Source organism: Saccopteryx leptura, chromosome 11, assembly GCF_036850995.1.
Source record: "Saccopteryx leptura isolate mSacLep1 chromosome 11, mSacLep1_pri_phased_curated, whole genome shotgun sequence".
Lineage (NCBI taxonomy): Eukaryota > Metazoa > Chordata > Mammalia > Chiroptera > Emballonuridae > Saccopteryx > Saccopteryx leptura.
The window spans coordinates 16,171,431-16,197,655 of NC_089513.1; the positions used below are offsets into that span (position 1 = coordinate 16,171,431).

The following is a 26,225-nucleotide window of genomic DNA, read 5'->3' on the forward strand; positions in this document are numbered from 1 at the left end:
TCCAATGACCACAAAGCCCATTTCCAGCAAAAGTTAGAAAATTCTGTCAGCCCAAATTTACTTTTTGTGCAGTCCTCGTTTTTCTGCCTAAAGTTACCCTATGTCAATGCCACAAATATTTAAAATTTTTCAGTTATTTGAAGACAGTCTATTCAGTACTTTTCTCTAAGCTGGACATTTATATCCTCAAGTATTTACCCTAAAAATAGTTTTTGAATCTGACTTTTCAATGCACTCTTTCTCGGATATAAAGGATTCTTAACTTTTCTAGGACCTTTCAGTACGTAGGCTCTCAAACTGAACACAATGCGCAGGGAATTTTCATGGTAGGGCTAGAGTGGATCTATCACCAGACCCATTCAACATGACACTTCCAGTAAAGGCCACCTAACAAGATCTTCTTAGTTATTTTTGATGATTTTGTCATCCTGCTGACAAATACTGAACTTGTCGTCAGCTGAAATCCACGGGCCACGCCTCTCACTGTCCTTGTGCACTTTTTGTTACGCCAGGAAAACACATAATGCCACTGAACTTCATACTTTAGCCTTCCAGCTGTTTCCTGTCTCAGGTCTTCCCTAGGTCCTCATTTCAGTCATGTATTCTGCCAGCTCTGTTGGCAAATCTGATGGGTGTCATTGATGCCCACATTGAAGTTATGCATAAAGATGCTAACCAGGAAGAGAGAGAGCAGAAAGCTTGAGGTTCTACGCTGCAGCCGTTCTCTCTGCAGCCTGATGTTTCCACCACTCAGTCCGCCTAATCTGTCTTGCATGCAGTCTGCCTCTCCCTATTTTGTCTGTAGTGTTATTACAGGACACCAGGCGTGCCCCGTTCCCATGATGAGGAAATGAGTTTTGTCCAGAAAGACTTGTTCTTGTTGGAACCAAACTGAGGATGAGAGGCTTTGCTTCTATTTCAGGTGCTTCGAACTGTCTTTTAAGTAGCTTACTATAAACTTGATAGTAAGATCTTAGCTGTCACTTTCATCTTATAACTGCGATGTTGATGTGTTCCCTCATTTAAGATGTATGCCTGTCTCTTATGTTCACCATCTCTTCTACTCTCCACAATTATTAAATACTTCAGGCAGCAGATTGACATCAGTTGAAAGTGTTTTAACTGTATCAATATGGTACTTTGTACTGAAAGACGAGAGGACTTCAAAAAAATTCTTATTAAAAAATTGTTTTATCTTTATTAAGAGATTGACATCTGACCTCGGTGAATGTAAGGTGTACAGTGTGATGATTTGATACATGTACATATTGCAGAATGATTAGCACAGAAGGGTAGTGGTCCTCCTCCATCCCACACAGAACGATCAGCACAGAAGGGTAGTGGTCCTCCTCCATCCCCCACAGAACGGTCAGCACAGAAGGGCAATGGGTCCTCCTCCATCCCCCACAGAACAATCAGCACAGAAGGGTAGTGGTCCTCCTCCATCCCGCACAGAACAATCAGCACAGAAGGGCAGTGGGTCCTCCTCCATCCCCCACAGAACGGTCAGCACAGAAGGGTAGTGGGTCCTCCTCCATCCCCCACAGAATGATCAGCACAGAAGGGTAGTGGTCCTCCTCCATCCCCCACAGAATGATCAGCACAGAAGGGTAGTGGTCCTCCTCCATCCCCCACAGAACGATCAGCACAGAAGGGTAGTGGTCCTCCTCCATCCCCCACAGAACAATCAGCACAGAAGGGTAGTGGTCCTCCTCCATCCCCCACGGAACGATCAGCACAGAAGGGTAGTGGTCCTCCTCCATCCCCCACAGAACGGTCAGCACAGAAGGGCAGTGGGTCCTCCTCCATCCCCCACAGAACGATCAGCACAGAAGGGTAGTGGTCCTCCTCCATCCCGCACAGAACAGTCAGCACAGAAGGGCAGTGGGTCCTCCTCCATCCCCCACAGAACGGTCAGCACAGAAGGGCAGTGGTCCTCCTCCATCCCCCACAGAACGATCAGCACAGAAGGGCAGTGGTCCTCCTCCATGCCCCACAGAACGATCAGCACAGAAGGGTAGTGGGTCCTCCTCCATCCCCCACAGAACGATCAGCACAGAAGGGCAGTGGGTCCTCCTCCATGCCCCACAGAACGATCAGCACAGAAGGGTAGTGGTCCTCCTCCATCCCCCACAGAACGATCAGCACAGAAGGGCAGTGGTCCTCCTCCATCCCCCACAGAACGATCAGCACAGAAGGGCAGTGGTCCTCCTCCATCCCCCACAGAACGATCAGCACAGAAGGGCAGTGGTCCTCCTCCATCCCCCACAGAACGATCAGCACAGAAGGGCAGTGGTCCTCCTCCATCCCCCACAGAACGATCAGCACAGAAGGGCAGTGGTCCTCCTCCATCCCCCACAGAACGATCAGCACAGAAGGGCAGTGGTCCTCCTCCATCCCCCACAGAACGATCAGCACAGAAGGGTAGTGGTCCTCCTCCATCCCGCACAGAACGATCAGCACAGAAGGGTAGTGGGTCCTCCTCCATCCCGCACAGAACGATCAGCACAGAAGGGAAGTGGATTCTCCATCCCCCACAGAAGGATCAGCACAGAAGGGTACTGGGTCCTCTATCCCCCACGTGACTACCTTTTTGTGTGTCAGTTATCCTCACCATGTTATACATTAGACCCTCAGAACTTACTCCTCTTTTACCTGGAAATCTGTACCCTAACCAGCATCTCCCCGTTCCTCCCCCAAGGCCCCAGCCTCTGGCAGCCACCAGTCTACTCTTTAGTTCTTTGAAGTTGGGTTTTTTTGTGTTTTTTTTTTGTAGATTTTACATATAACTGAGAACATCGAGTATTTGTCTTTCTCTGGGTTAAAGAAATCCTCTTAACCATGGATTTGTTATCACAGCTTCAGAATCCTTGAGCTCACTATTGATATTTCTGCTTTAATTCAAACAAAAGTCAAGAGCTTTTGAATACAACCATAGCAGTGTGACCTTTCACACTCCATTAGCAACCCATAGACAAGTGGTGGGACACCAGTGTGAGCCCAGATCTCACAGCAGAGAGTCCAAATTAGGTATATCCCCTTATTTTCTCCCCAGTACCTATTTTACTAAAATCCATGCCCTATGACCTTGAAACAAGACAGTCAGTCTGAATAGAACCATTATACCCAAAGAACAATCTTTATCTTCTAGGTCAAACCAAGCCTTGTTTTCTTATTTTTTCCCCCCCTTAAAGTATTTGTCTAGCATCCTGGCATCATCAACTTTAAGTAAAAAAAAAACAAAAAAACCTGTATTCTTCCCCACTCTCAGTGACCTTGTCATATTTTTACTTTGCTTTCTTCTTAATAGAAAAGCAAGTAAACCCTTTTAATAGCACAGTCGTCATTTTTTTTTATTGAACTTTTATTGGGGACAGGGATGTAGTGCTAAATCATCCATAATTTAGAAGAGGCATAACCCTTGCATTTCAAAAAAGAATATTACCCTTGTTTCCTTTTTTATTACCCTTTTTTTTCTTAAGAAAGAAGATTTGAAATAGGGGAATTTATATTGTATATATCAGAAAATGCACAAATGCTCATTCCCTCATTCTGTGAATCAGATCTTTGGAGGATACATAAATGTCTTTCATCCTGAAGGCCTTTGACTCTGGGAGGTTGATAACTCATGCATGTGCCTAACATGCAAAATAGAATTATTCAGTAACCTAGGGAGCGATTCAGAGAAGGGTGAACATTGTCCTGCAGAAGGTGTCATTGAGTTTGTATTTGAATCTGTGTAGTATTTCAACCGTTAGAGGCAGGCTAGAAAGTGCATTACAGAATCAAAGAATAAATGTGACTTTAAAAACACAGAAAACACAGGCTCTTATGTGCCAACTGGAGGTCGCCTGGTGTCCCCAGCCCTTGCAGTGCCCAGCGCGGCTGCGCCAGGCATAAAGCCCCTCCTTGGAGCACAGCAGCTCCAACAATTGGCTCGGATAGTTCACATGAGAGTCCACAGGAAGAGCAAGTTTTCGTGATAGGATATATTTTACATCCAAATTAAATTAACTCATGGAATTTTCCACCCTTAGGAATTAAAGTAGCAGCTCATGAAGTAATTCAGTTATGTCATTCATACCAAAACAGAAAATACTGGAGCAACTTGGCACTGTTTAAAAGTCAAGACTAGGTCTTGGCCGTTATATATTTTTCAAAATCTGTGGTCATTGTGTTATTTTAACTTTCATTGTGGCTGTAAACTTTTTACATCGAAAGTATCTTAATTACTTAGAAAACAGAAGTGTAAAATGGGTTCAAAACAAAAAGGGGTTTTAAGCAAAGCAGCTTTAGGAGTGAAAACCTAAAATAAGCTTTAGCCACACGTTTAAAAGACGAGGATTCTACCTAATTGGTTGACATTCAGAGTTGTGCATAATTACAGCTTCCTTTATTTCCATAAATTGCCTGAAACTCTAAAGTTGAGTTTAACCACAAGATCTATTCGGTATTAGTTAAATGACATCTTTGGAGAAGCATTGTCCTGATACAACTGGACATATTGTCAGAAGCCGAGGTATTGAGTTGCCACATTTTAATTTCTCATTTGCCTTCTCCTGGGCTTCTGAGCACGGACGGGTCTCATTTGGAGCTGAAAGTGTGTGAAAGTTATTGGAGAATGGTAGTCTCTGGGTAATGTTTCTGTAAGCTGCCCAAATTTTCCCCCTGTAGTCTAGATGGGAAACAGCTGGTTTTTGTTTAAAAAGCTGTTTTGTGAAATGTCTGAATCTTGAGGTGTAGAACTGAGGTCACCAGTACAGCAGGTGCTCAGGAACAAGTGAGAAGGGCCCCGGGGACGGCTGGCCCTGGAATCTTCTGCAGGGTACTTCCTTGCAGAGGAAAAAGTGTTGAAGTTGGCTCCTTTAGTTAGGACACAAACAGATAGAAGTAAGTAATCACATTAGTGATGCTATTAGAAGTTGAGTATCTTTGAGCATAGCCAGCCCCTGAGTAAATAATTAGCTCACTGTGAATGAAACCAATATGGTCACTTACCACAAGGTTTCAAATACAAAAGTTGCAGGCTTTAGCTTCCTTTAGATATTATAAGAGCTTGAATTTCTTCTTGAAATATACCAACAGTGAAAGAACTACAAGTTCAAGTAAGTAGTTCCATAACCCACTGTGTTTTCTGAGTTTATGGATCCCATCGAAGGGAAAGGGAGCAAAGAAACCTGAGTTGGCAAGACCAGTACGGAGCAGTTTTGAAAAAAGCTAAGTACAAAACATGTGGAATCACTAAAGTCCAGTGCACGTCAGATATCCACCAGTCTGAAGATGAAAGGAAACAGCCTCCTCCCCTGGGAGCTGGAGGTTATTAGCAGCTGTTTATCCAGTCGGGAATAGAGATTAACATTGTAATTTTTTTTTTTAAGAACTAGAAGAAAATTTGTTTGGGAAGTTGGCTCTTCTATCAAGTCACTGTGCATTGCCAAAAAAAACTTCCTTTCTCAGAACTCATGGACTCAAGTTGAGCAATGTTATGGTTCTCTGAGAAACTCTGGATTACCAAAAAGTCCACCTCCGTTAAATAGAACAGGACAGGGCAGAAATGCATGGATGTCTGCTGTTGACACATTCCATTGTGCTCTTTAAATGTGAAGCTGGCTGTTGGGTCTGTTACCTGTGCCCCAGCTGCCTCTAAATGGGGCACCCACCCCCATTCCTCACCCCTGACTTAATCTTTGCCACTCTAAAGCAGAGGACAATGGGTTCTGCACATGCCCAATGCTTGTAAAATGCCTCTCATGCCATTGAGGAAGCTGCTTAGCACTCTGTGGAGCTTTATCCCCCCCCCCCCCCCAAAGAGTTGGATATTGGTATTTTTTCCCTGATTTAATGCTACTCTTAATGTCATTTTCTTTTATTAAATCCTTTCTTTTGCTTTTGATCTTCTTTATAGCAGAGCCACTGGTCATATGGAAACTATTATTGGGAGATGAAAGACTTCATGGCAGTTAAATAAGAGTGAATCCTTTGGGCCAATAACACACACGTACAGCGAGGTACCATTGGTGTCCAAATGCCGTGTGTTGTCCCCTTTGTAGCAAAGCCATTGAGGTTTATGAAGGGATTTACAAAAATTTGCTTTTTGTCCTAGCCTGACAATATGAAAATATTAATATGCAGTCCTCAGCTGCTTATACATATAAGATCTAAATAATGCCACTCTTCCATTTAAAATAGAAACTTTTGTTTAAAACATGAGATGCTATTTAATTCATGTTAAATGATAGGGGTTTTTTTGTTTGTTTGTTTGGGGTTTTTTTTTGTATTTTTCTGAAGCTGGAAACAGGGAGAGACAGTCAGACAGACTCCCGCATGCGCCCGACCGGGATCCACCCGGCACGCCCACCAGGGGGCGACGCTCTGCCCACCAGGGGGCGATGCTCTGCCCCTCCGGGGCGTCGCTCTGTTGCGACCAGAGCCACTCTAGCGCCTGGGGCAGAGGCCAAGAAGCCATCCCCAGCGCCCGGGCCATCTTTGCTCCAATGGAGCTTCGGCTGCGGAAGGGGAAGAGAGAGACAGAGAGGAAGGAGAGGGGGAGGGGTGGAGAAGCAGATGGGCGCTTCTCCTGTGTGCCCTGGCTGGGAATCGAACTCGGGACTTCTGCACACCAGGCCGACGCTCTACCACTGAGCCAACCGGCCAGGGTCTAAATGATAGTTTTTAAAAAATATTTAGATAATTTATATCAAAATTCTACCCATCATTTGAAACCAATCTAAAATGCCACCTTCTTCTTGAAGTAGTCCCTGGTTTCACAATATCATATGATTTCATTGGTCCTTTAACATCCTACATGACCTTGTATTCCTTTATGACATTGATCATGTTTTGTCTTATGTAGTAATTATATTTATCCACCATTAAGGTAAGAGCCTATAAAGTAATAGTTGGTAATAGTTAGTCTGTCTTCTATAATGTTTTTCTGAAAATGCCTTAATAGAGCTATGAATATAGTAGAGATTCAAAAGGCATTTGTTGAATTAAATGAAATGTTTATTGTTTGATAGAAATATGCTAAATGTATATTCAACAATATCAAAAAGTGTTAGACTTCAAAAATAGACTTATAGACACATGCCATTTGTATCATCATTTACTATTAAAGAGCACCTAATTGCATATCGTCATACTTCAATCCTGTAACAGTGACCTCCTATACACCTAATCCATGCCCTGAGATTGCTTGCATCTCAAGACAAGTTTAGGCTTTATGAATGGTAGCAAAATAGGATCACTGAAGTATAATCCCTGTCATAGTAAACAGTGTCATCAGGTGTGTTTTAAGGGTGGTGTTTATAATAAACAGAAGGCAGAAGAAAACCTTATCTACATTCAGCAAGATGATGAGAGTTCTGGAGATCCAGACAGCCCAGGAGGAGTTGATAGTATGGAAATTTGTGGGATCAATAAAAGTGAAATTAGTTGGTGAGTTGTCCAGAGCAAACCAGTCCTGGGAGACAGAGCAAGAGGGGCTTTGCTCAAGCCTTACTGGTGTGTGAGTGAACACAGCAGAGGACAGGTCTTGAGTAGGTAGCTGAGATTGGCATTAAGGAATTGTAAAATAGGAGGGAACTAGAATGGCCCGAGGGTGTCCAGGTGAAGGACGCAGAAGTATAGGTATTGATCTTAGACTTGATCCATAGAGTAAGGAAAATCCATGCTGCAACCTTGCTATGCGAAGGACCAAGTGATGGGCAGAGAAGATGCCATTTAAAAGGTATTTAGAAAGTGATGGGGAAGAAATGTTCCATATTTTTAGGTAAGCTTCTTTACACTTCCACTTTGTTTCCAAGAATTTTACAATAAGCATGTGTTACTTGGATAATAAGAAAAGCATTTTAAAAATGAAAGCCAGTTAGGTAAGGACAAATCCCTGATGATGTACCTCCGGGATGAACGACAGGGTGCTCTGTGTGGATGCCAGCCACGTGACTACCGTCACACAGGTGTGCTTGCCCTGCAGGATCTGAAAGTGCACACGAGTCAGTGGTCTTTCCTTCCCCCTAAATGAAGGCACTACTTACAAAGAAACTGCAGAATTTTACCATAAGTTCCATGCTAGATGGGCTTCTTTACTCTGCCTGAATTAGCTTTAGTTCCCTACTTATTACCCTGGACCTGGGGCAGAGTTAACTACCCCACCAAGTACCTGCTCGGTGGGCTGCATCCACTTAGTTTCCCCTGTGGGAAAATGACGCAGAAATTGGGGGTGAAGGTTGGAGATTCAGAGGAGAGAAATGAAACAATTTTAATAGATGGAACTTCTGAGTTAAGGGGGAAAAAGATGAACTGAAATCAGCAGCCATTTGCATCTCTTGAACTAGATCACAGAATCATTCATTTTAACCATTTTCATGGACATCCGGGGAGTTTCAGACTGGCTGATCACATGACCGGTCAGCACTGCCAAGATTAAGGTCATTTAGATCATGTTTAAGTTCTTTCGAAAATTATCTTATCATCTAGAGAAAATAAGTATTAAATACATCTCCAAGAATTGCCCAATAAGGAATTTAAATTTCAGGTGAAGTAGAAGTGAAATGGTGAGATTTCTGGGGGGGGGGGGGGGGGGGGGGGAGAAGAGCTGTTCTTAAGACATTTAGAAAGTCTTCTTCCAGGAAACATTTCCCCGAAATTAAAATCCAAACAAAAGAATCCAGATCTGACTCGAGTCCTCCAATATTTAATCACATGAATTAAAAATAGACTCAGATAATTCTTTAGACTGGGCAGTATGGAGACTGTGCTTGTGTTGAAGGGTGTCCTCAGTCTTCGCACGTTCTCACACAGAGTTGGTTATCAGAAGCAGGTCTGGGTTTCTGCGGAATCTTGGTGCCTCTGGTGTTGTTTCTCACGTATCCACCCCTTGCTGCCATTTCATGAACTTCCCGGGTTCCCACCTGTGAGCTCTTGGGGGGGGGGGCAGGGAAGAAGGGAGAGGGGGAGGGGGAGGGGCACAAGGAAAACTAGATAGAAGGTGACAGAGGACAATCTGACTTCGGGTGATGGGTATGCAACATAATTGAATGACAAGATAACCTGGACATGTTTTCTTTGAATATATGTACCCTGATTTATTGTTGTCACCCCATTAAAATTAATAAAAATTTATTTTTAAAAATAGAATGTTTGCATGACCACTTCCCACCTCTTTAAAAGATTCACTTTTGCATTTTTCACATTTAAAAATATAAGTTTGCTATCCTCTAATATGACAGAGATATGGCAAGATAATTAAAACTGAAATCTAGTACTCTACGACTGTCATGTATAATTGATATTTCATGGGGAGATCACAGTTACAGACACCAAAACTGTTTTCTGTGTCAATGGGTGACTAATTACAGGAAAAGCCCATCAACTTTTTTGTGTGAATATGGCAAAACAAGAAGAGAAAGAGAAGAAAAAAAAACTAAAAGCACTCCAAGACTTTTTTTCCTTGTCCAGGTCTTTTTAAAAATCACCTATGTCAAAAGAATAATTTTGAACCTGATGCCATTAATAACAAACTTCCTTTTTGATAATACCGAAATGTTTCTAATAGCATATCTGGTTTGGGATCATTAACACTTGGTCCAGAAACTGATGACAAGTTTCCTAAATTTCCCATCCTGCACCCTTTTAGAAGGATTATGGTAGAAGAGAAGGAAAGGAGGTCTAAAGCCTGTTTTGAAGCAGTTATCTCTGGAGATAACATTAACAAGGATTGAATAACTGCCAAATGAAATTTAATACATTTTCCCATCCATGAAATAGGCCTCTTAAATACAACAGAATAATTACTTTCACAATACTCCCTGGAAACAAAGAGAGCAGAAACACTGAATGTCTTTTTTGTTTGTGGTGTTTGTTGTTAGCTTGAGGATCAGGATAAGGATATTTACCAGGGTGCTGTATGCTTCCCCCCAAAAAAACAGCCTTGCCAACAGCCACCTAATTTGAAGCTAAATAGATTTTAAATCTGTTTATGTTGGAGTTGTGGCAGATATTAAATTCTGTAATTTAGTTAGATATCTTGACCTGGGCCTGAGTTGGTAAACCATGATTTTTTTTCCTCTATGATAAAACTAAAATGACTTTTATATCCATATCTGTACCTATACACACACAAACATATATATATATGTATGTATATAAACATGTGCATATATACATACATACATATACACACAGTTTTAAAACAAAAGCTCCATGAAGCAAATCCCTTTTGTTCCTTAAATCTATATAGGTACAGAGTAGGGCAAAAGTAGGTTTATAGTTGTGAGTACACAAAACACAGAGTTTATTCTTGTATTATTATTTATTAATTATTGTATTATTTTCCATATAAACAACTGTTAACCACTTTTGTCCCACCCTGTATAAACACCCAGATTGTGCAATGGTATAAGTTGTCTGAGTTCAGAATTTGTTTTGGTCCTCTAACTGGATGTTCACCAGGTCACTTAACCAATCTCAGCCTTAGATTTCTTCTCTGTCAAGTGAGGAATGTGGCCTGCTTGGGTTCCAGTCTCTCCAACTCCTTAAGCTCTATGCTATGATTGAAAATGCTTCTGATATATCAATTAGTCTTTTCTTCAGAGAGTTGAGATCACATGATCGGGCATCCCCTTTTTTTTTTTTTTTTTGTAGCTCATTGGACCATGAATAGGGACTCCAGATTCTAGAGTGGGCCATCCGATGATCTTGGCATTCTGAACTCAGAAATATGAAGCCAGAGAGGGAGATAGCTGCAGGTACAGAAGGTGAAAGAATGTCCCACAAAGTCCCCTGAAGTAAGAGTCCAGGCCTGAGTCGTGAGGGGGCAGAAGTCAAGGCAGATGTCAGATAGACAGGTACCAGCAGAGAGGAGACAGGCCGGAAATCTTCATGAGAAACAAGAAGTGGCCTTAGGTCCTGAGAGGTCGAGATCCAGAACCTAAATTACAGAAACCTCATGATAAATCCTTTTCTTAAACTGCATTTGTTGGGGTGATATGTTTATAAAAGTATATATATTTCAAGTGTGCAACTCCATAATACATTGTCTGTGTACTGTGTTGTGTGTCCACTACCCCAAGTCACATCTCCTTCCATCATCATTACTCCCCTTCTACCCTCTTCTACCTCCCACCCCCTTTCTCTCAGTAGTCACCATACTGTTGTCTGCATCTATAAGTTATATGGGTTTTTATTTTTTTAATTTTTTTTTTACGGGGACACAGAGAGAGTCAGATAGAGGGATAGATAGGGACAGACAGACAGGAATTGAAAGAGATGAGAAGCATCAATCATCAGTTTTTCGCTTCGACACCGTAGTTGTTCATTGATTGCCCTCTCATATGTGCCATGACCGCGAGCCTTCAGCAGACTGAGTAACCCCTCGCTAGAGCCAGTGACCTTGGGTCCATGCTAGTGAGCTTTCTGCTCAAACCAGATGAGCCCACGCTCAAGCTGGCAACCTGGGGTCTCGAACCTGGGTCCTTCCGCATCCCAGTCCGACGCTCTATCCACTGCGCCATCGCCTGGTCAGGCTGGGTTTTTATTTTTTACATAATTCCTTCACCTTTTGCACCCAGCCCCCATACCAATCTCCCTCTGACAGCTGTCACTTGAGTAAACTTGAATGAAATATACTGCACACAAAAATTAGGGGATATTCTATAGCTTCATATTAATTTTGAAATATTCCCTAGTTTTTGTGAGCAGTATATTTGTTGAATTAATATATATACACTTTTATCAATTAAGAATTACTGAATATTTTTTAGATTTTAGTTCTTTTACTTTTAGCATAAAGATACCTAAAACCACATTGTATGTGACTATAAGAAGGCTCTCAAAGATTGGGGGAAAAAAACTACAATCAATATTGATAAAACAAACTTTTCATATGCTGGCTTTTAACTTTATTATTTAGGTGAAAAGGTTATCAAAATAGGGCTTTAATGAAATACGAAATTTCTTTTTAAAAAGAGCCATTCTTACAATCTATTTGTAGGTTGAAGGAAGGTGCTTTTTTCTAGGTACATCATTACCTGTCTGTTATATGGGAGGTAGACAAATCCTGATCCTTGTCTATAAACATAGCAGTGTTGATTCCTCTGTCTGATTCTGAGTTATCCTAGTGATAGATTTGTGTTAAGCATCCACTGTCTTTCCTTTCTTGTCTTTTATGTGGTCAGAAATAATATTTCTGAAAGAGAAGTAAATAGGACATGCTGTTTGTGGTAAAGGAAACATGCAAAGTAAAGCTAATTCTTCAGATTGGAATATTATTGTAGAGCCAGAGGCAATGGAATTAATCCTGGAGACTCAAGCTCATTGCCACATGGATCTGAACCTGTCATCAGTCATTTGTGTGACCTAAGTACTCATAGTTTACAAGGGAGATCTTAAAACGTTTAGGACAGCTTTGTCCCCAACTTCCTTTATGGAAAATAACTGATGTATCATTTGAGATGATCTAAAAATGTAGAAAATATATAAAATTAGATAACATGTATGGCTACAATCTAAACAAAAACACAGTTTAAATAACCATATTCTCAAACATATTTATATCATTTAAGACTTTATTGTCATTGATCAGGAGAAAGATGTGAAATCAAATGGATGTGAACAAAGAAATACGTAGAAAGTGCAAAGATGGTCATAAGTGAAGGTAGACTGAGTTCTGAGGTCCTTGAGCTACACAGATGCTATTGTTATATCATATGCAAGTGTTTTCAGATAAAACACATAACAATATCTGTAATTCTTCTGTACCAGTTGCACATACTGCTTCTTCCTACAATAAGCATGAGATTTATAATTCTGTGACTTCTAATATTATTTTCTCCATATTGGACTTGAATACCTTACCCATGGTTATACAGCTATTGAAGTTGCCAGTTACGCTTAGAATCTGGGTGTTCCTGACTTGCATTCGGTTCACTCAGTTACACTGTCGTAATAGTTGAGGCAGAAAAAATATGAAAGTAATTGGTTGTGAGTTCTTTTTTCCTTTTGTAAAAAATTTCAATGTGATCGGGGGGAAGGGGAGAAATTACAAGATTAATGGCTAAATATGTTTTGAGTGAAAATCAAAATATTAACCTTAAATTGCATCATAGATGCCTGCAAAGAAGCCTTGAATGTTTTAATAGAGTAACTATAAAACAGAAGGAGTATACATCTCTGTTAGGCTCAAATCTGTGGTTACCTTCGGGGATTCCAATTTAGAATCATCCTTTGTGGAAATTCAAAAAATGAAATCCACTGGGAATACCAATAACTATGAATCAGTACTGAGGTCATTCTAGAGATTAACGTTGACAGACTGGAAAAGACATCATTTGATCAATTCCTGTAAGATTTATGCTTGCAAGTTGACATTTTAGACCGAAAGAATAATCATCGATTGAATCAGTCTGGGAAAAGCACAAATATAAAAACACCCAATCAAAACCTGAGTGGAAAACAACTATCTGTCTTTGAAGGAAAAAATCAAAGCGTATACCAATGATGAGTGGCATGCGAGGTGGTTGAAGGCACCATGTGGGCATGATCTGCCTCTGAGAGAACAGGCTTCAGTTACAGTGGAGAGAGGGCAGTGGCCTGGCAATGGTGTTACGTATGTGTGAAGGGCGTACACTTACTCTGTGGAACTCCGGGAGCTGAAACTAGAACCGGTGGGTGGAATGTGCAAGGAGACCCGCGGGTGGTGACAAGGGACTGGACTGCCTGGGAGATAATCAAGGTCTCTGCGTTTGCTGCACACACAGAGAAGCTGAATACTCACCATCAGAATGGTCTGCAACGGGACATGGCACATGACATGCACACGGCCCGGGCTCCTCAGATCTCTCAGCTGCATCCTCCATTTATTCTTCCTGATACTCATGCGTCTTTAAATCTGGCACTGTCCTTGCTGTCTTTTGAATCTAAGCAGTTAGTATGATTTGAAGGTCTGTCCCCTTGCCCCTGAATGATTTTCTTCTGTATTTCCGGAGTACAGAAAGGTGACAGCTTTACACTCCACAGGCTGCTTTTAGCCAGCATGTGCTTTGTTCAGATCTCTGAGTGCTGCTGTTGTCAGTTCCGATCTCATTGTTGCATTCCTCGGGAATGCTCTCTTTAAATATTTGGTAGCAAAACAGTGAAGATTCTCCTATGTGGTTTTATGTTTTAGATTGGGAAATATTCAAGTTTCTGATTTATAGCAATCTAAGTTCATGGGTAAATATTTTCAGTGTTAAACTCATTGCCCTGTGTAAATGTTCACCTGACAACAAGCTAAGAAAACAACTAGTTGGAAATGCAAACAAAAATGCATCTACTCAGGTTCTTCTTCGTTCTTAAAAGCTTAATGGTTCTGCTGTAAGGCGTGCGCTGTAAAGGGAGCGGTTCTCTCAATGCCATGAGTTCTCTGGACCCCGAGGAGGCAGTACTGGTTAATAAAAAGCTCAGCAGTATTTTCTTCAGACCAAGTCATCATGCTGTACTCTATAATTTTATTCTTGGAAGCATGCAGAGAGTTTACAATATGGTGTCCTCTTAGGATCAGAATAGTGGGGGAAATGGAAAAATGTTCAAACCTCTTTGCATGGCAATGATGGTGTCACTGGTGTGCTTAATAAAACCTTTATTGGTACATTTTCTGGTGTGGTGGCATTGGCAGAAATGGTCCCCTTTGGATTTGGAACTCAGCAGCTGATGAAATACAGTAAAGATTCATTTGGAATGGGCTGCCAGTTTTGGAAAGCCAGGTGACATTTTATTATATTTGCCCCAAGTAGGGGCTGTGTCCCATACTGCTGTAGCTTTGCTGTCAGAGGCTTAGCTGGCATTCTGGGAGGGAAAATGGCAGGCCTGAAAATCTTATCCCCTGAAATGAAAGTCGAATGCCAAATTGAAATTCCTGTAGGATTTCCGATAGCAATGGGGGAATTGAGAAGCCCACAATTAAGCATATGGGCATTAAGATAATTGTCAGATCTGTTGGCGGACATGATAGAAGACAGATGGGTACGAATCAGTGCGCTCCACTGCAGCACCCTGGGAGACAATTTGACGTTTTACCTGCCGGAGCTCCTCTGCCACATTTGTCACTGAATGTACAGCGGCATCTCACTGAGTGTTAAGTGTTCTTGCAGGGACTATAGGTCTATGTGCGGTTCTTTAGCGCCCTCTAGTGAAATGCATTTGGGAGTTTTGTTTCTCCAAGGCCAGCGGGCCCTCATCAGACTCTTGCTACCCCAGGAAATTGCTGTCGCACCCCTGGTTCCCACTAAATTCGATGGTTCCTCTCACCTTGCAGGTTGGGGCCCATCGTGAAGATGGCGTGGCCCTGAGAGGCAGCCATTCTCTTGTGCCAAACCAGGTTCCGGTTCCACAGCTTCCTGTCCAGTCTGCGACTTCCCCGGACTTGAACCCTCCCCAGGACCCTTACAGAGGTAGGTCCTGCTCAGAGGGCACTGTGGCCTCATGTAAGCCACAGCAGGGCTGATCCCAGGCTCACTTGGCACTCATCCGTCAGGAAGCACTGGCAGAAAACCAAGAGTCAAATTTGGTACAAAAATGGTAAGTAAATGAGAAAGTATTTAGAACATAGCCGGCTAATTGTGTTTCTTCGGGAGCTGTTTTGCTCAAACATCCTCTGAAATCCTGGTACTATTTCAGCAGGGAATGAGACAACAGACTGATGAGAGGAAATTTTATTTTAGCTATTTCCACATTTTACTCATCCAGGTCCTCTAATGTGGTTAGTTGTAGCCTGAAATGATTTTCCAAATGAATAGGAAGGAAGGAAATTGTTTTTGTTGTTGAAGATTGAAGGAAATATAGGTACATTTAAAAAATGGAACTTGGTTGGACAATTTTTGGTTTTGAGTCACTCGCCCTGTAATGACAGTTCATACCAGTGACTGCACCGGGCTCTTCATGACCCCAAGAGGTTGTACTGTAGAGGCAGACCTGGGTCCCATGCTCCCTGTGCGACTGACTGACTAGGTGACACTTAAGTAACATCTTCTCATTCCCCTCACGTCGAAAATAAAAATGATAACACTACCACAGGAATATGTAAAAGCATTTTTCTACCTGTTCAACGTTGCACTAATTTGAGTGTTAATTATGTAGCTATGCCTCGTCATTTTTATTGAGTAGTAATAATGTAATGGACCTCTCTTTTAAAGAGCCTTTGATTTTTCTTTCTCTGTTCTAGATCAAAGCTCTTTAAATGTTAACATGTATAAGCATGACCTGGGGGTTGTGTTAAAATGCAGAATCTGGTTCAGGAGGTACGGGATTCTGAATTTCTGTGGGCTCCCAGTGGGGATGGGGAGCATGCCCCTGGCCCGTGGACCAAATTGTGAGTGACAAGGCTCTAAACCACGCAGATGACAAATAGAGGGCAATACTCAATCGACACGCTTCTACCTTAGAAGTAAATGATGCCATTAGGGTCAAGTTTTAAAAGGTATTGCGATCCTGAAAGTTGAGCAGTGAGAAAGCTGGAAGTTTCCTCAGGAGCAGCTATCTGCTTTCCATATGTACCATTTTTAAATGCTGATTACTCTTTGTGGATAAGAGAAGCCTGATTTCAGAATATCATTAGGGCATCTGTTGAAGTCCTGACTGCACATATTTAGCGTACTCCCTGGGAATTATATTTTAAGGTTATTTTTCTATTAAATCATTGCATATGGAAGAAATTCAATATAATAGCTGATATTTACTCGGGTTCTTAATCAGAACATTGAGGTGTGTGATTTTCATGATTATGATTTTCATTGCAATTAAGTTGATGTTTTGTAGACAGTGAAATTACCATCTACTCCAAAAGATTGCAAAATAGAATTTAACCTCAGAGCCAATGCAGAGAAAACTTGTTTTCGCAGGTGCGTTTTTGAAACTTCACCAGGTAGCACACATGCATGCGCGCGCGTGCGCACACACACACACACACACACACACACACACACACACACACACGACAGGAGGATCGCAGTTCAGCGGTGTGAACTGTATGTCACATTCTGGGAAGTGCATGCTTGGGCCTCGGGTCTGGTGGAAGTGTCACCTGGTCTCATTTTCCTGCAGGCATACCACCAGGACTGCAGGGCCAGAGCGTCTCCTCCGGCAGCTCTGAGATCAAATCGGACGACGAGGGCGACGAGAACTTGCAGGACACGAAATCTTCCGAGGACAAGAAATTAGATGACGACAAGAAGGATATCAAATCAATTACTAGGTCAAGATCTAGGTAACAGTATATAATACTGTCGCTTCATTTAATTCCTTTATTGGACTTTGATGAAGTGAACAGAACAGGAAGAAACGATTTAGTTTTTTCCTGGCAGGTAAATGTGCAGCTGAAAAAAACATTAAAGGTCTGCCCTAGTGGTACTGATATATCGTTTAAGATACCGGTACTCTAGCGATGCCTAGAGTGTCTTTGCATTTATGAATTCGGACTCAGTGCTAATTACGCATGGTAAAAGCAATTTGTAATTGATTCAAATACAACTAGTTGATTTTTAAGACTTATTCTACAAATTTGGTCAGAAATGTTCTTTCTAAAATATTTCTAAAAAGAGATGCTCATGATGTTGAAAACTTAATGTATATGTAACTAATGTTTTTCTTACCTTGACAGTGAAAAATACTGATTTTCCAGTTTTATGCTAACACATTGAGAGATATAGATACTTATCTCCTAAATTACTATTTTTTTCCTCCTGGATACTCCCTCCTATAGAAAATGATAACTGCTTGAAAACAGCTTCTGGTTGGCTTTCTTAAATACAGTATTTAATATCTTTAATTTAGAATTCATCTCTTTGAACGTTGACTCTGATCTGATAATCAGATGGTTTTTGAATACTGAGGCACCCACATTCTTTGGGTCAATTCAATTGGATTCTTCAGATTTGCAAATTAGATGAACTATGCCTACACCTTCATTTTAAAGGCTGTTGTTCCCAAGGTTATATCTAGTGTTCTGTAGGAATTAAGAACATGCCACCTTTTCATATTGCCTTTATAAGTATTGAGATAATTGTTATTATTTGTTATTACCAGTTTGAAAACTGCTAACAGCCAGCTCGTGCCCTCCGCCATCACTGTGGTTTCCTGACCCTTGGCCACATGGGTAGGAAAGGCCGGGGAGGGTCTCTCTCGTGCTCACCATCTCCTCTGTTAGTCCAGTCAGTTCTTGGTGACTTAAGTAGTGGCTATAACTTATGCATAGTAATGGGCCCTTTGAAGTTTCAGTACAAATATTTTAACTTACTTTTAAGAACCTTCTTCTTTTAAAAGGTCACCCTGGTGATACTTATGCCGCCAAAACTGTGTTGTCAGTGCTTTTCAAATCTGGGCAGTTTTATTTGCATAATCAATTCTAATTAGTTATTGGCCGGAATATGTTTGGAAAACAATGCCCATTTTCAGACCCACTCTTTGAAAGGCATGGCATATATTTAATATATAAAAATATTAAGCCCAGGAAGGGCCCAGCAGAAACGTGACCCTTCTCTTTGCACTCCTGTGTCCTGTTTGTGTAGCACAGGGGTAGTCAACCTTTTTACACCTACCGCCCACTTCTGTATCTCTGTTAGTAGTACAATTTTCTAACCGCCCACCGGTTCTACAGTAATGGTGATTTATAAAGTAGGGAAGTAACTTTACTTTATAAAATTTATAAAGCAGAGTTATAGCAAGTTAAAGCATATAATAATAATTACTTACCAAGTACTTTATGTTGGATTTTCGCTAAGTTTGGCAGAATAAATCTTTATAAAACAACTTACTATAGTTAAATCTATCTTTTTATTTATACTTTGGTTGCTCCGCTACCACCCACCATGAAAGCTGGGACGCCCACTAGTGGGCGGTAGGGACCAGGTTGACTACCACTGGCAGAATGTGGACGTGAATGAGTAGTCTCTGACTACCGGGCATCCGCCGAGGCCACGGCGAGGGAGAGAGGATGGGCAGAGGAAGTCAGGAGGCCCGGAGGGCAGCGGCTTCGATGGGTTCAGTTCAGCGTGTGTTCACGAGCACGCCTCTACAGCAGACAGCCCCGTCTAGAAGGGAGTTTAACCTTTGGGGAGAGGAGCCAAGTCTTACAGCATCTCTCTTTGGTGTCTCCCTCCTCTCCTCCCTGACAAGTGCACTTGGCTCACACAGGCCATCTTTATGGGCAACATGTGCTTGCAACCCAAGATTATCACTCCCTGTTTTGATTGATCGGGGCTCCTCAACCATCGTTGATCTTTATTGCCATTTGGAAGTTACCCAGAGATTCTCCGGAGTGGAAGATTTAGAGCCATATATTTTAAGCCAACTTCATTAAGTGGCTAGATAACTTCCCACATGTCCTCCAGCTCTGAAGTGTTGTGATTAACATCTTTTCCTGTGAACATTTCAGATTCATGGAATTCTAAAGTAGAGGTTAACCTTCATGGCTCCTTAGATCAATGCTCCAGTCTCTGGGTTAACATCCTCACAGATGGCTGCCTCTGTAGTGTGTCTTGTAATGGAGAGCCTATTACTTTTGGTGAAGTTTCCTTTATTTTTTATATCTCTCAGACCTCAAAACTCTTTTGCTCATATTAAATCAAACTGTTCCACTCAGAGTTCTCCTTTCTGTTCTGCCTTCCTGAAACAAGACATCTCCCACGCCTCTCTTTTTTACATAATCGCCCATGAAAAATGGGAAGCCCGGGTGCTGTGAAACCTTCCTTATATGATATGCTTTCCAGATGGCTCGTCATCCTATCTGCCCTCCATTCAAAAGTTTCTTCTCATTTGTCAGCATGACACCCACAAACAGAAGTGATCTTGCCTTTCCAGACTCCACAGGGTCCAGCCATGCTTTTGATATGAATCATACAATATTTCTGTCCTCACAATCAGAGACTCGCTTTTTGGCTGCATTTTTGACTCACTGATTCAAAAGATCTAACGAGTAGATCTTTGGATTTGGTTCTGTTTTGTTTGTTTTACGTAACTCATGTCAATCAGGTTTCCCCTGACTTGTTTTGGAGATCATAAACATCCATAATATTAAATGCCATGGAGATCATGTGTTTCTAACCTTTTTATTTAATACACAGAGAAAATGAGACTCAGGTACATTAAATGGAATGACCAAGCCTTTAAGCAAATTAGTTGTGAAACTTGGACAAAGGTCTCCACTCGCGTTGCTCTAGGCTCTTAAATGCAGGACTGTCTTCCTAATGCAGTTTAGCTGCACCATGTTCATGTTAACCTGTCAAAATGTCTTTATGATCACCTATTCCCCTTAAGTTTCAGATGCCACAGTATGAAATGAAAGAAACCAGATTCAGTCTAAAACTCGATCTGAGTTGTGGTCGTGCACTAGGGCTTAAGCCCACGTTGACTGTGGCCTGCTTTGCAGAGTGTGCCTTTTGCCTCCTGCATTCGTGTGGGCACACTCCAGGCTCTAATTCAAACCTCTCCTGCTTGATTTGGTTTAATATCTAGGGCCTGTGACAGTCATCTAAAGCAGTCCCAAGCTCAAATGCATGTAAAATTGTAACAAGGACAAGAGCCTGAGATGGAACCATTTTGTGGAAACTCTGGGAGAAAGCAAAAGTTGTATAGACACCCCCTTTTCCCCACACCATTAGCAAATGTCACCTCCCTTTTGTACTGCAGCAATAACGATGACGAGGACCTGACACCAGAGCAGAAGGCCGAGCGCGAGAAGGAGCGGAGGATGGCGAACAACGCCCGCGAGCGCCTGCGGGTCCGCGACATCAACGAGGCTTTCAAGGAGCTCGGCCGCATGGTGCAGCTGCACCTCAAGAGTGACAAGCCCCAGACCAAGCTCCTGATCCTCCACCAGGCTGTGGCCGTCATCCTCAGCCTGGAGCAGCAGGTCCGAGGTCAGTGCCACACGGAGGACGCCTGCCCTGAGCAGGGGCCGAGAGTAGACTAGTAGGCATTACTCAGAATGGTCGTGTCAGGTGCAGACCCTGTCTGACTAGGAGGCAGCTCCCGTTTCCCCTGTAATTAAGTCGTAGGGATCTCCTACAACTAAGACTGCGTTATGACGCTTCCCTGTGGACCGTCAGTCATTGGAAGTTGTTATATTTGCCTCACCAACCGTCTTATACTCTATGTGGCTCTGCAGTCACCATGCAGTTCAGCTTCTGCTAGTGACCAAGCTGGTGGATGTCTGCATTGCACGGTTCCTGACCGAGTGTAAAAACTGAGGAAGAGGACACCAGAGTGCGCACCCTGCCTCCTGCCGGAGCCTGGGCATTAACTAAGGGTTCTGTGTTCCAATCTTCCACAGAAAGGAATCTGAATCCGAAAGCCGCGTGTCTGAAAAGGAGGGAAGAAGAAAAGGTGTCCTCGGAGCCGCCGCCGCTGTCCTTGGCAGGCCCACACCCTGGAATGGGAGACGCATCGAATCACATGGGACAGATGTAAAGGCAAGTGGCCCGCGTCAGAAAGGCCCCTTGGTTCCTCACCAGGGCGGTGGCCAGAACAGCCACGTCTTCCCCAAATGAGCACATTTCTCCTGAAAAGAAAGAGTTTAAAAATAAAACATTGAGTTCGTCTGTTGTACATGGGTTAATTAATTTTCCTCTTTTTGTTTTTCCTCCTCAGGTCCAAGTTGCCACATTGCTTCATTAATACAAGAGACCACTTCCTTAACAGCTGTATTATCTTAAACCCACATAAACACTTCTCCTTAACCCCTTTTTTGTAATATAAGACAAGTCTGAGTAGTTATGAATCGCAGACGCAAGACGTTTCAGCATTCCCAATTATCAAAAAACCGAAAAACAAACAAAAAAAAAGAAAGAAAGATAAAAGTGCAACTTGAGGGGATGACTCCCTTTAACATATCATTCAGAACGTGCAGAGCGGAGCGTGCAGGCTGAGACGCAGCCCCGAGACTGAATGGCAATCCTTCCACACTGTGGAACAATGCATTTGTGCCTAAACTTCTTTTGGAAAAAAAAATATAATTAATTTGTAAGTCTGAAAAAAATATTTAATTTAAAAATTGTAAACTTGCAATAATGAAAAAGTGTACTTCTGAAGAAAACTACATGAACGCTTTTGTTGGTATTCAAGTCAGCTAGTGTTTATAATTCCTGGATAGTTGAGTAAGGGGAGCTCTGCTGCCCTCGTAACAAAACCAGCAAACGTCCTGATGACAACAGAGTGATGACATTAGCCATTCCTTAGGGTAGGAGGAACAGATGGATCTTATAGACCTATGACAAATATATATATAAATATATATATAAATATATATTAAAAATTTAGTGACTATGGTAAGTTTTTGTTCATTTGTTTCAGACTTTTTTCTCCTGTAAAAACATAGTACTGATTAACTTTTTTAAAAGAAAGATTTTACTGTAAATACGGATTTTTTTTTTTTTTTGGTCTTATTTCTGTCCCTTCTTCCCGGTTTGTTATTGTAACCTGTAGTGCCAACTCTGCTTCCGGAGGGTAGTGCAGGATGCTGACCCTGATGTTGCTTTTCATTCATAAATTAGTAGGAAGTTATTTCTCCAGTCTTTTGGGAACACAGGACTTAAAAGTCACATCATGTGTAGATATTACAAGCAGCATTACTAAGACATGGCAAGAAGAGTTTGTCTGATTTGTAATGTTGCGTTGGTGACCCTATTCTGGGATTTTCAGAGGTACAAGGTTAGAATGCTACAATGTTACCACTGTGCCTTCCAATGTTTATATCATCGGAAACATAACATAATCAAAGTGGCTGTGATTTAACGAAATGATTAACGTGTTACCTACATGTGTAGCCGAAGTAGTGTGCAGTGAGGCGTTTCTGAATACATGGTCAGATTTTTGGAAAAAAACAAAAACAAAAAAAACAAGTCAAGTTCAAAAAACCATCAAATGAGAAAATTGCAAGTAGTGTGACAGAGCTGATTGATTTTGTTGCTTTCTTGATTTTTTTTTTTCAAAATAGTTTACTAAGATGTAGATGACTTGAACTGCCTCCTCCCTCATCTGAAAAATGCCAATATTCAATCATCATGCAGCATTATAACAAGCCTTATAAGTCCTGAAGCATTAAGTTGCACTTTCTTGAGGAGGGTAGTGCAGTATTTCTCTGGCCAGTATGAATGAAATTTATACTTAACATGTTTGATAGAAACATAGATCAAGCTATGGCACAGCAACTCATCAGATAGCTAGCTTTGACACCTGGGCACAACTGAACCAACTTCCATCGTGAATCTTTATAATGATTGACTTTGGTGTATAGTGCAGTTAACAAATAGTGCTCCTAGTTAAGTATTTGTCAGCATCCTTTTGTCTCTAACTCGTTTCTATTTTTACAGCCACACAATCTTGGCATGTATTTAAAAAAAAATCCCTGTTCAAGTAGTTTTTTCCACCTATCAGCACTGAGTAAATGCCATAAATACATCAAAATGGTCTAAATGTTCCATCTGTTCTCCTGTTTTGCCAGTTATATAGTAATGAAATACATTTGTAAATTTTATGCAACAAATGGCAAACGTATCATTATTTTGAAATTGTGTATGTAAAAGTTATATTTTTACACGTAGACTTGTTATTATGTGTTTTAATACATTGTATTGGTTTTTGTTTTTTTTAACTGTGTGGTTTAAAAAATGTCTCATTTAACTGAAATAGTGAGCTTCAAGAATCTGAATTTTATGTTTATTTCTGAAAATGTAAGAACAAATAAGATAGTTACCACGTGGTCATCTTTTACAAACCCATAAACATTTTGATTAGCTGTGTGTGTGTTGAGAATTGTAAATATGTTCAGTAGCGATAAAACTAAAATACTTTGATTTGTTGATAAGTTTCTATAATGTGGAGGTGGATTAAAACCTTAGGAGAATAGCAGAAATCAAACTTCATGAAAAGTTGTTTTGAGGCTTTCCTGTGAAATGTACGAACAAAGGAGTTCAAAGAAGGACGTGGAAGACAACCTTGTATACGCTCCCCTCCTCTTGAGTAATGGAAACCATGTGTATTTGTTCCCTCAGTATGTAAAGATTTCCTTTTAGTGGTACATTCTGCACTCATTTTGTATAGTCTACCAAGGCGGGTATCCCTAGGAACAATATTATATAGGAAGCAGGTATACTTTGATCACGTTCAGGATAAGTGTACAGAAGATAATACGGTGTTTACTCTTTAGGGAACTGGAAACACTCCCTGCATTGATGTACATTTTAAGAATGGCACTTTTGATACATGTTATCATAAAGGTGCTTAATAGAGCTGATTTAAAGTTTTTCAAATCTGTAAACAAAGCAAAAAAATTAAATTGTAGTTATTTGATTATTTTTTAAATTGGTGCTTTATATTTTGTTCTCACTCAAACAGAGTAAAAGCTGCAATTTATTGCTCACCAGCTTTGATGTATTCATTACTCAGTAATGTAATACCTCTATTGTTGAATTCCCTTTGGAAATAAGCGAAAAACTTTCTAACGACCACCAAAAGCTGCTCACACTCTATTTTGCGTGGTGGATAAATGATCTGCACCTATCCGTATTGATTGGTTTGTATGTCCATTTAAAAAAAAAAGAAAAAGATGAAAAGGAATGTGGCCTTTTTAGTGTGTTTTTTCTCATTGTTTTGTACATTATCAAACCCAGGTAAGATATTGGTATCCTGTGCTGGATTTTTTGAATAAAATTTAGCAGAACACAGTTAGGATTAAAGAACTATACGAAAATGTCATAAGGGTCCATGCTGCGCTATTTAGATGGCACATAGACTGGGGATCTGTTGCAGAAACTTAGACGTTAAAAGCAAGTTGCAATAGTTGATCCACCTCCACATTCAAGTAATTTATGAGTATGCAGAATAGGGATCTGTTCATCTAGAAAGTTTTACCATTTGTCTTCTGTGTAGCTGCGAGGAACACTAATGTTTATACAACTGTCAGTCCACCCACTAACGCAACTGATTCTGATTCAGTCTTCCGATTCCTTTTTGTTTTTCGCTTCTTTCCTGTTTCTCTATTTTTTTTTAATTTGTGATTTTTATTTTGATGAGGGGATCGAGGTTGGGGAGAGAGTTGAACCAAGGCTTGGGGGTTAAGAGGATTTTCTTCTTGGATCCAACAGGCAGAATACGATCTGTGTCCAAAAGTGAACTTGAGTCAGGAATGAAACAATTTCAGCATAAACAAGCACAAAACTTTAGTCTGCTGGCTGACTGGAAACAAACAAAAAAAGTCAAGATGGAATATGGTGAATTCCAACACAGTGGGGCACCAAGGCCTTTAGGCCTCTCTTTATTTTGCTTTGGTTTTGTTTGATTTTCTTTAGAGACACGCTCTTTCTCATGGGACTTGAAGTGGACTCATCTTTGTGCAGTGCTGGTTTTGCCATCCTCATTTCAAGTATTATAGACATATGTAATGGTGAAAATATATGAACTGTGGCCTTTTCATTCTTGTTACTTGTGATGCAATTAAGTGAAGATAAGAAAAAAAAAAGCAGAGATTTACCATGTATCAGTGCCTGGCTTTTTGTTATAAAGCTTTGTTTGTCTAGTGCTCTTTTTGCTATAAAATAGACTGTAGTACACCCTAGTAAGAAAAAAAACTAAATTTAAAAATAAAAAATATATTTGGCTTATTTTTCGTAGGAGCAATCCTTTTATACCATGAATATTACAAAAAAAATTGTCAGATTCTGAATATTTCTTCTTTGTAGATTTTTGGAATCATTATGAGTAAAAGTTTGTTACTTTATTTTACTATTTAAAAGATGTTATTTTACCATGTGTTATTGAGATGAAACTGTATGGTAGCTTTTTTGTTTGTTTTTTTGTTTTGTTTTGTTTGTTTGTTTTGTGTGGGGGTTTTTTTAGTTGTAGGTCGCAGCGGGGAAATTTTTGCGACTGTACACATAGCTGCAGCATTAAAAACAAAAAAATTGTTAAAAAAAGAAAAAAAGGGAAAACATTTCAAAAAAATGATAAACAGTTACACCTTGTTTTCAATGTGTGGCTGAGTGCCTCGATTTTTTCATGTTTTTGGTGTATTTCTGATTTGTAGAAGTGTCCAAACAGGTTGTGTGCTGGAGTTCCTTCAAGACAAAAACAAACCCAGCTTGGTCTAGGCCATTACCTGTTCCCCATCTGTAGTTATTCGATGAAGTCATGTACATGACCGTTCTGTAGCAATAAATGTGCCATTTTTATAAACTGTTTCTGACACTTATTTCATTTCA

General features: G+C 40.8%; 1 protein-coding gene across 22 annotated transcripts in view; it reads left to right on the plus strand.

Moving 5' to 3' along the window:
* Positions 1-25,405, plus strand: part of TCF4 (transcription factor 4) — a 368,508-nt gene extending 343,103 nt beyond the window's left edge. For 17 of the 22 annotated variants that reach the window (XM_066353366.1, XM_066353376.1, XM_066353369.1 and 14 more), the window contains 5 exons: positions 15,293-15,428; positions 17,077-17,239; positions 20,659-20,888; positions 21,302-21,440; positions 21,619-25,405. In XM_066353366.1, the coding sequence (XP_066209463.1) occupies positions 15,293-15,428; positions 17,077-17,239; positions 20,659-20,888; positions 21,302-21,438 (666 nt within the window). In that variant the 3' untranslated portion in view covers positions 21,439-21,440; positions 21,619-25,405. The remainder of the gene's footprint in view (positions 1-15,292; positions 15,429-17,076; positions 17,240-20,658; positions 20,889-21,301; positions 21,441-21,618) is intronic. The other 5 variants (XM_066353372.1, XM_066353374.1, XM_066353373.1 and 2 more) reach the window with 1 other exon arrangement.
* Positions 25,406-26,225: the final 820 nt, after the last annotated feature.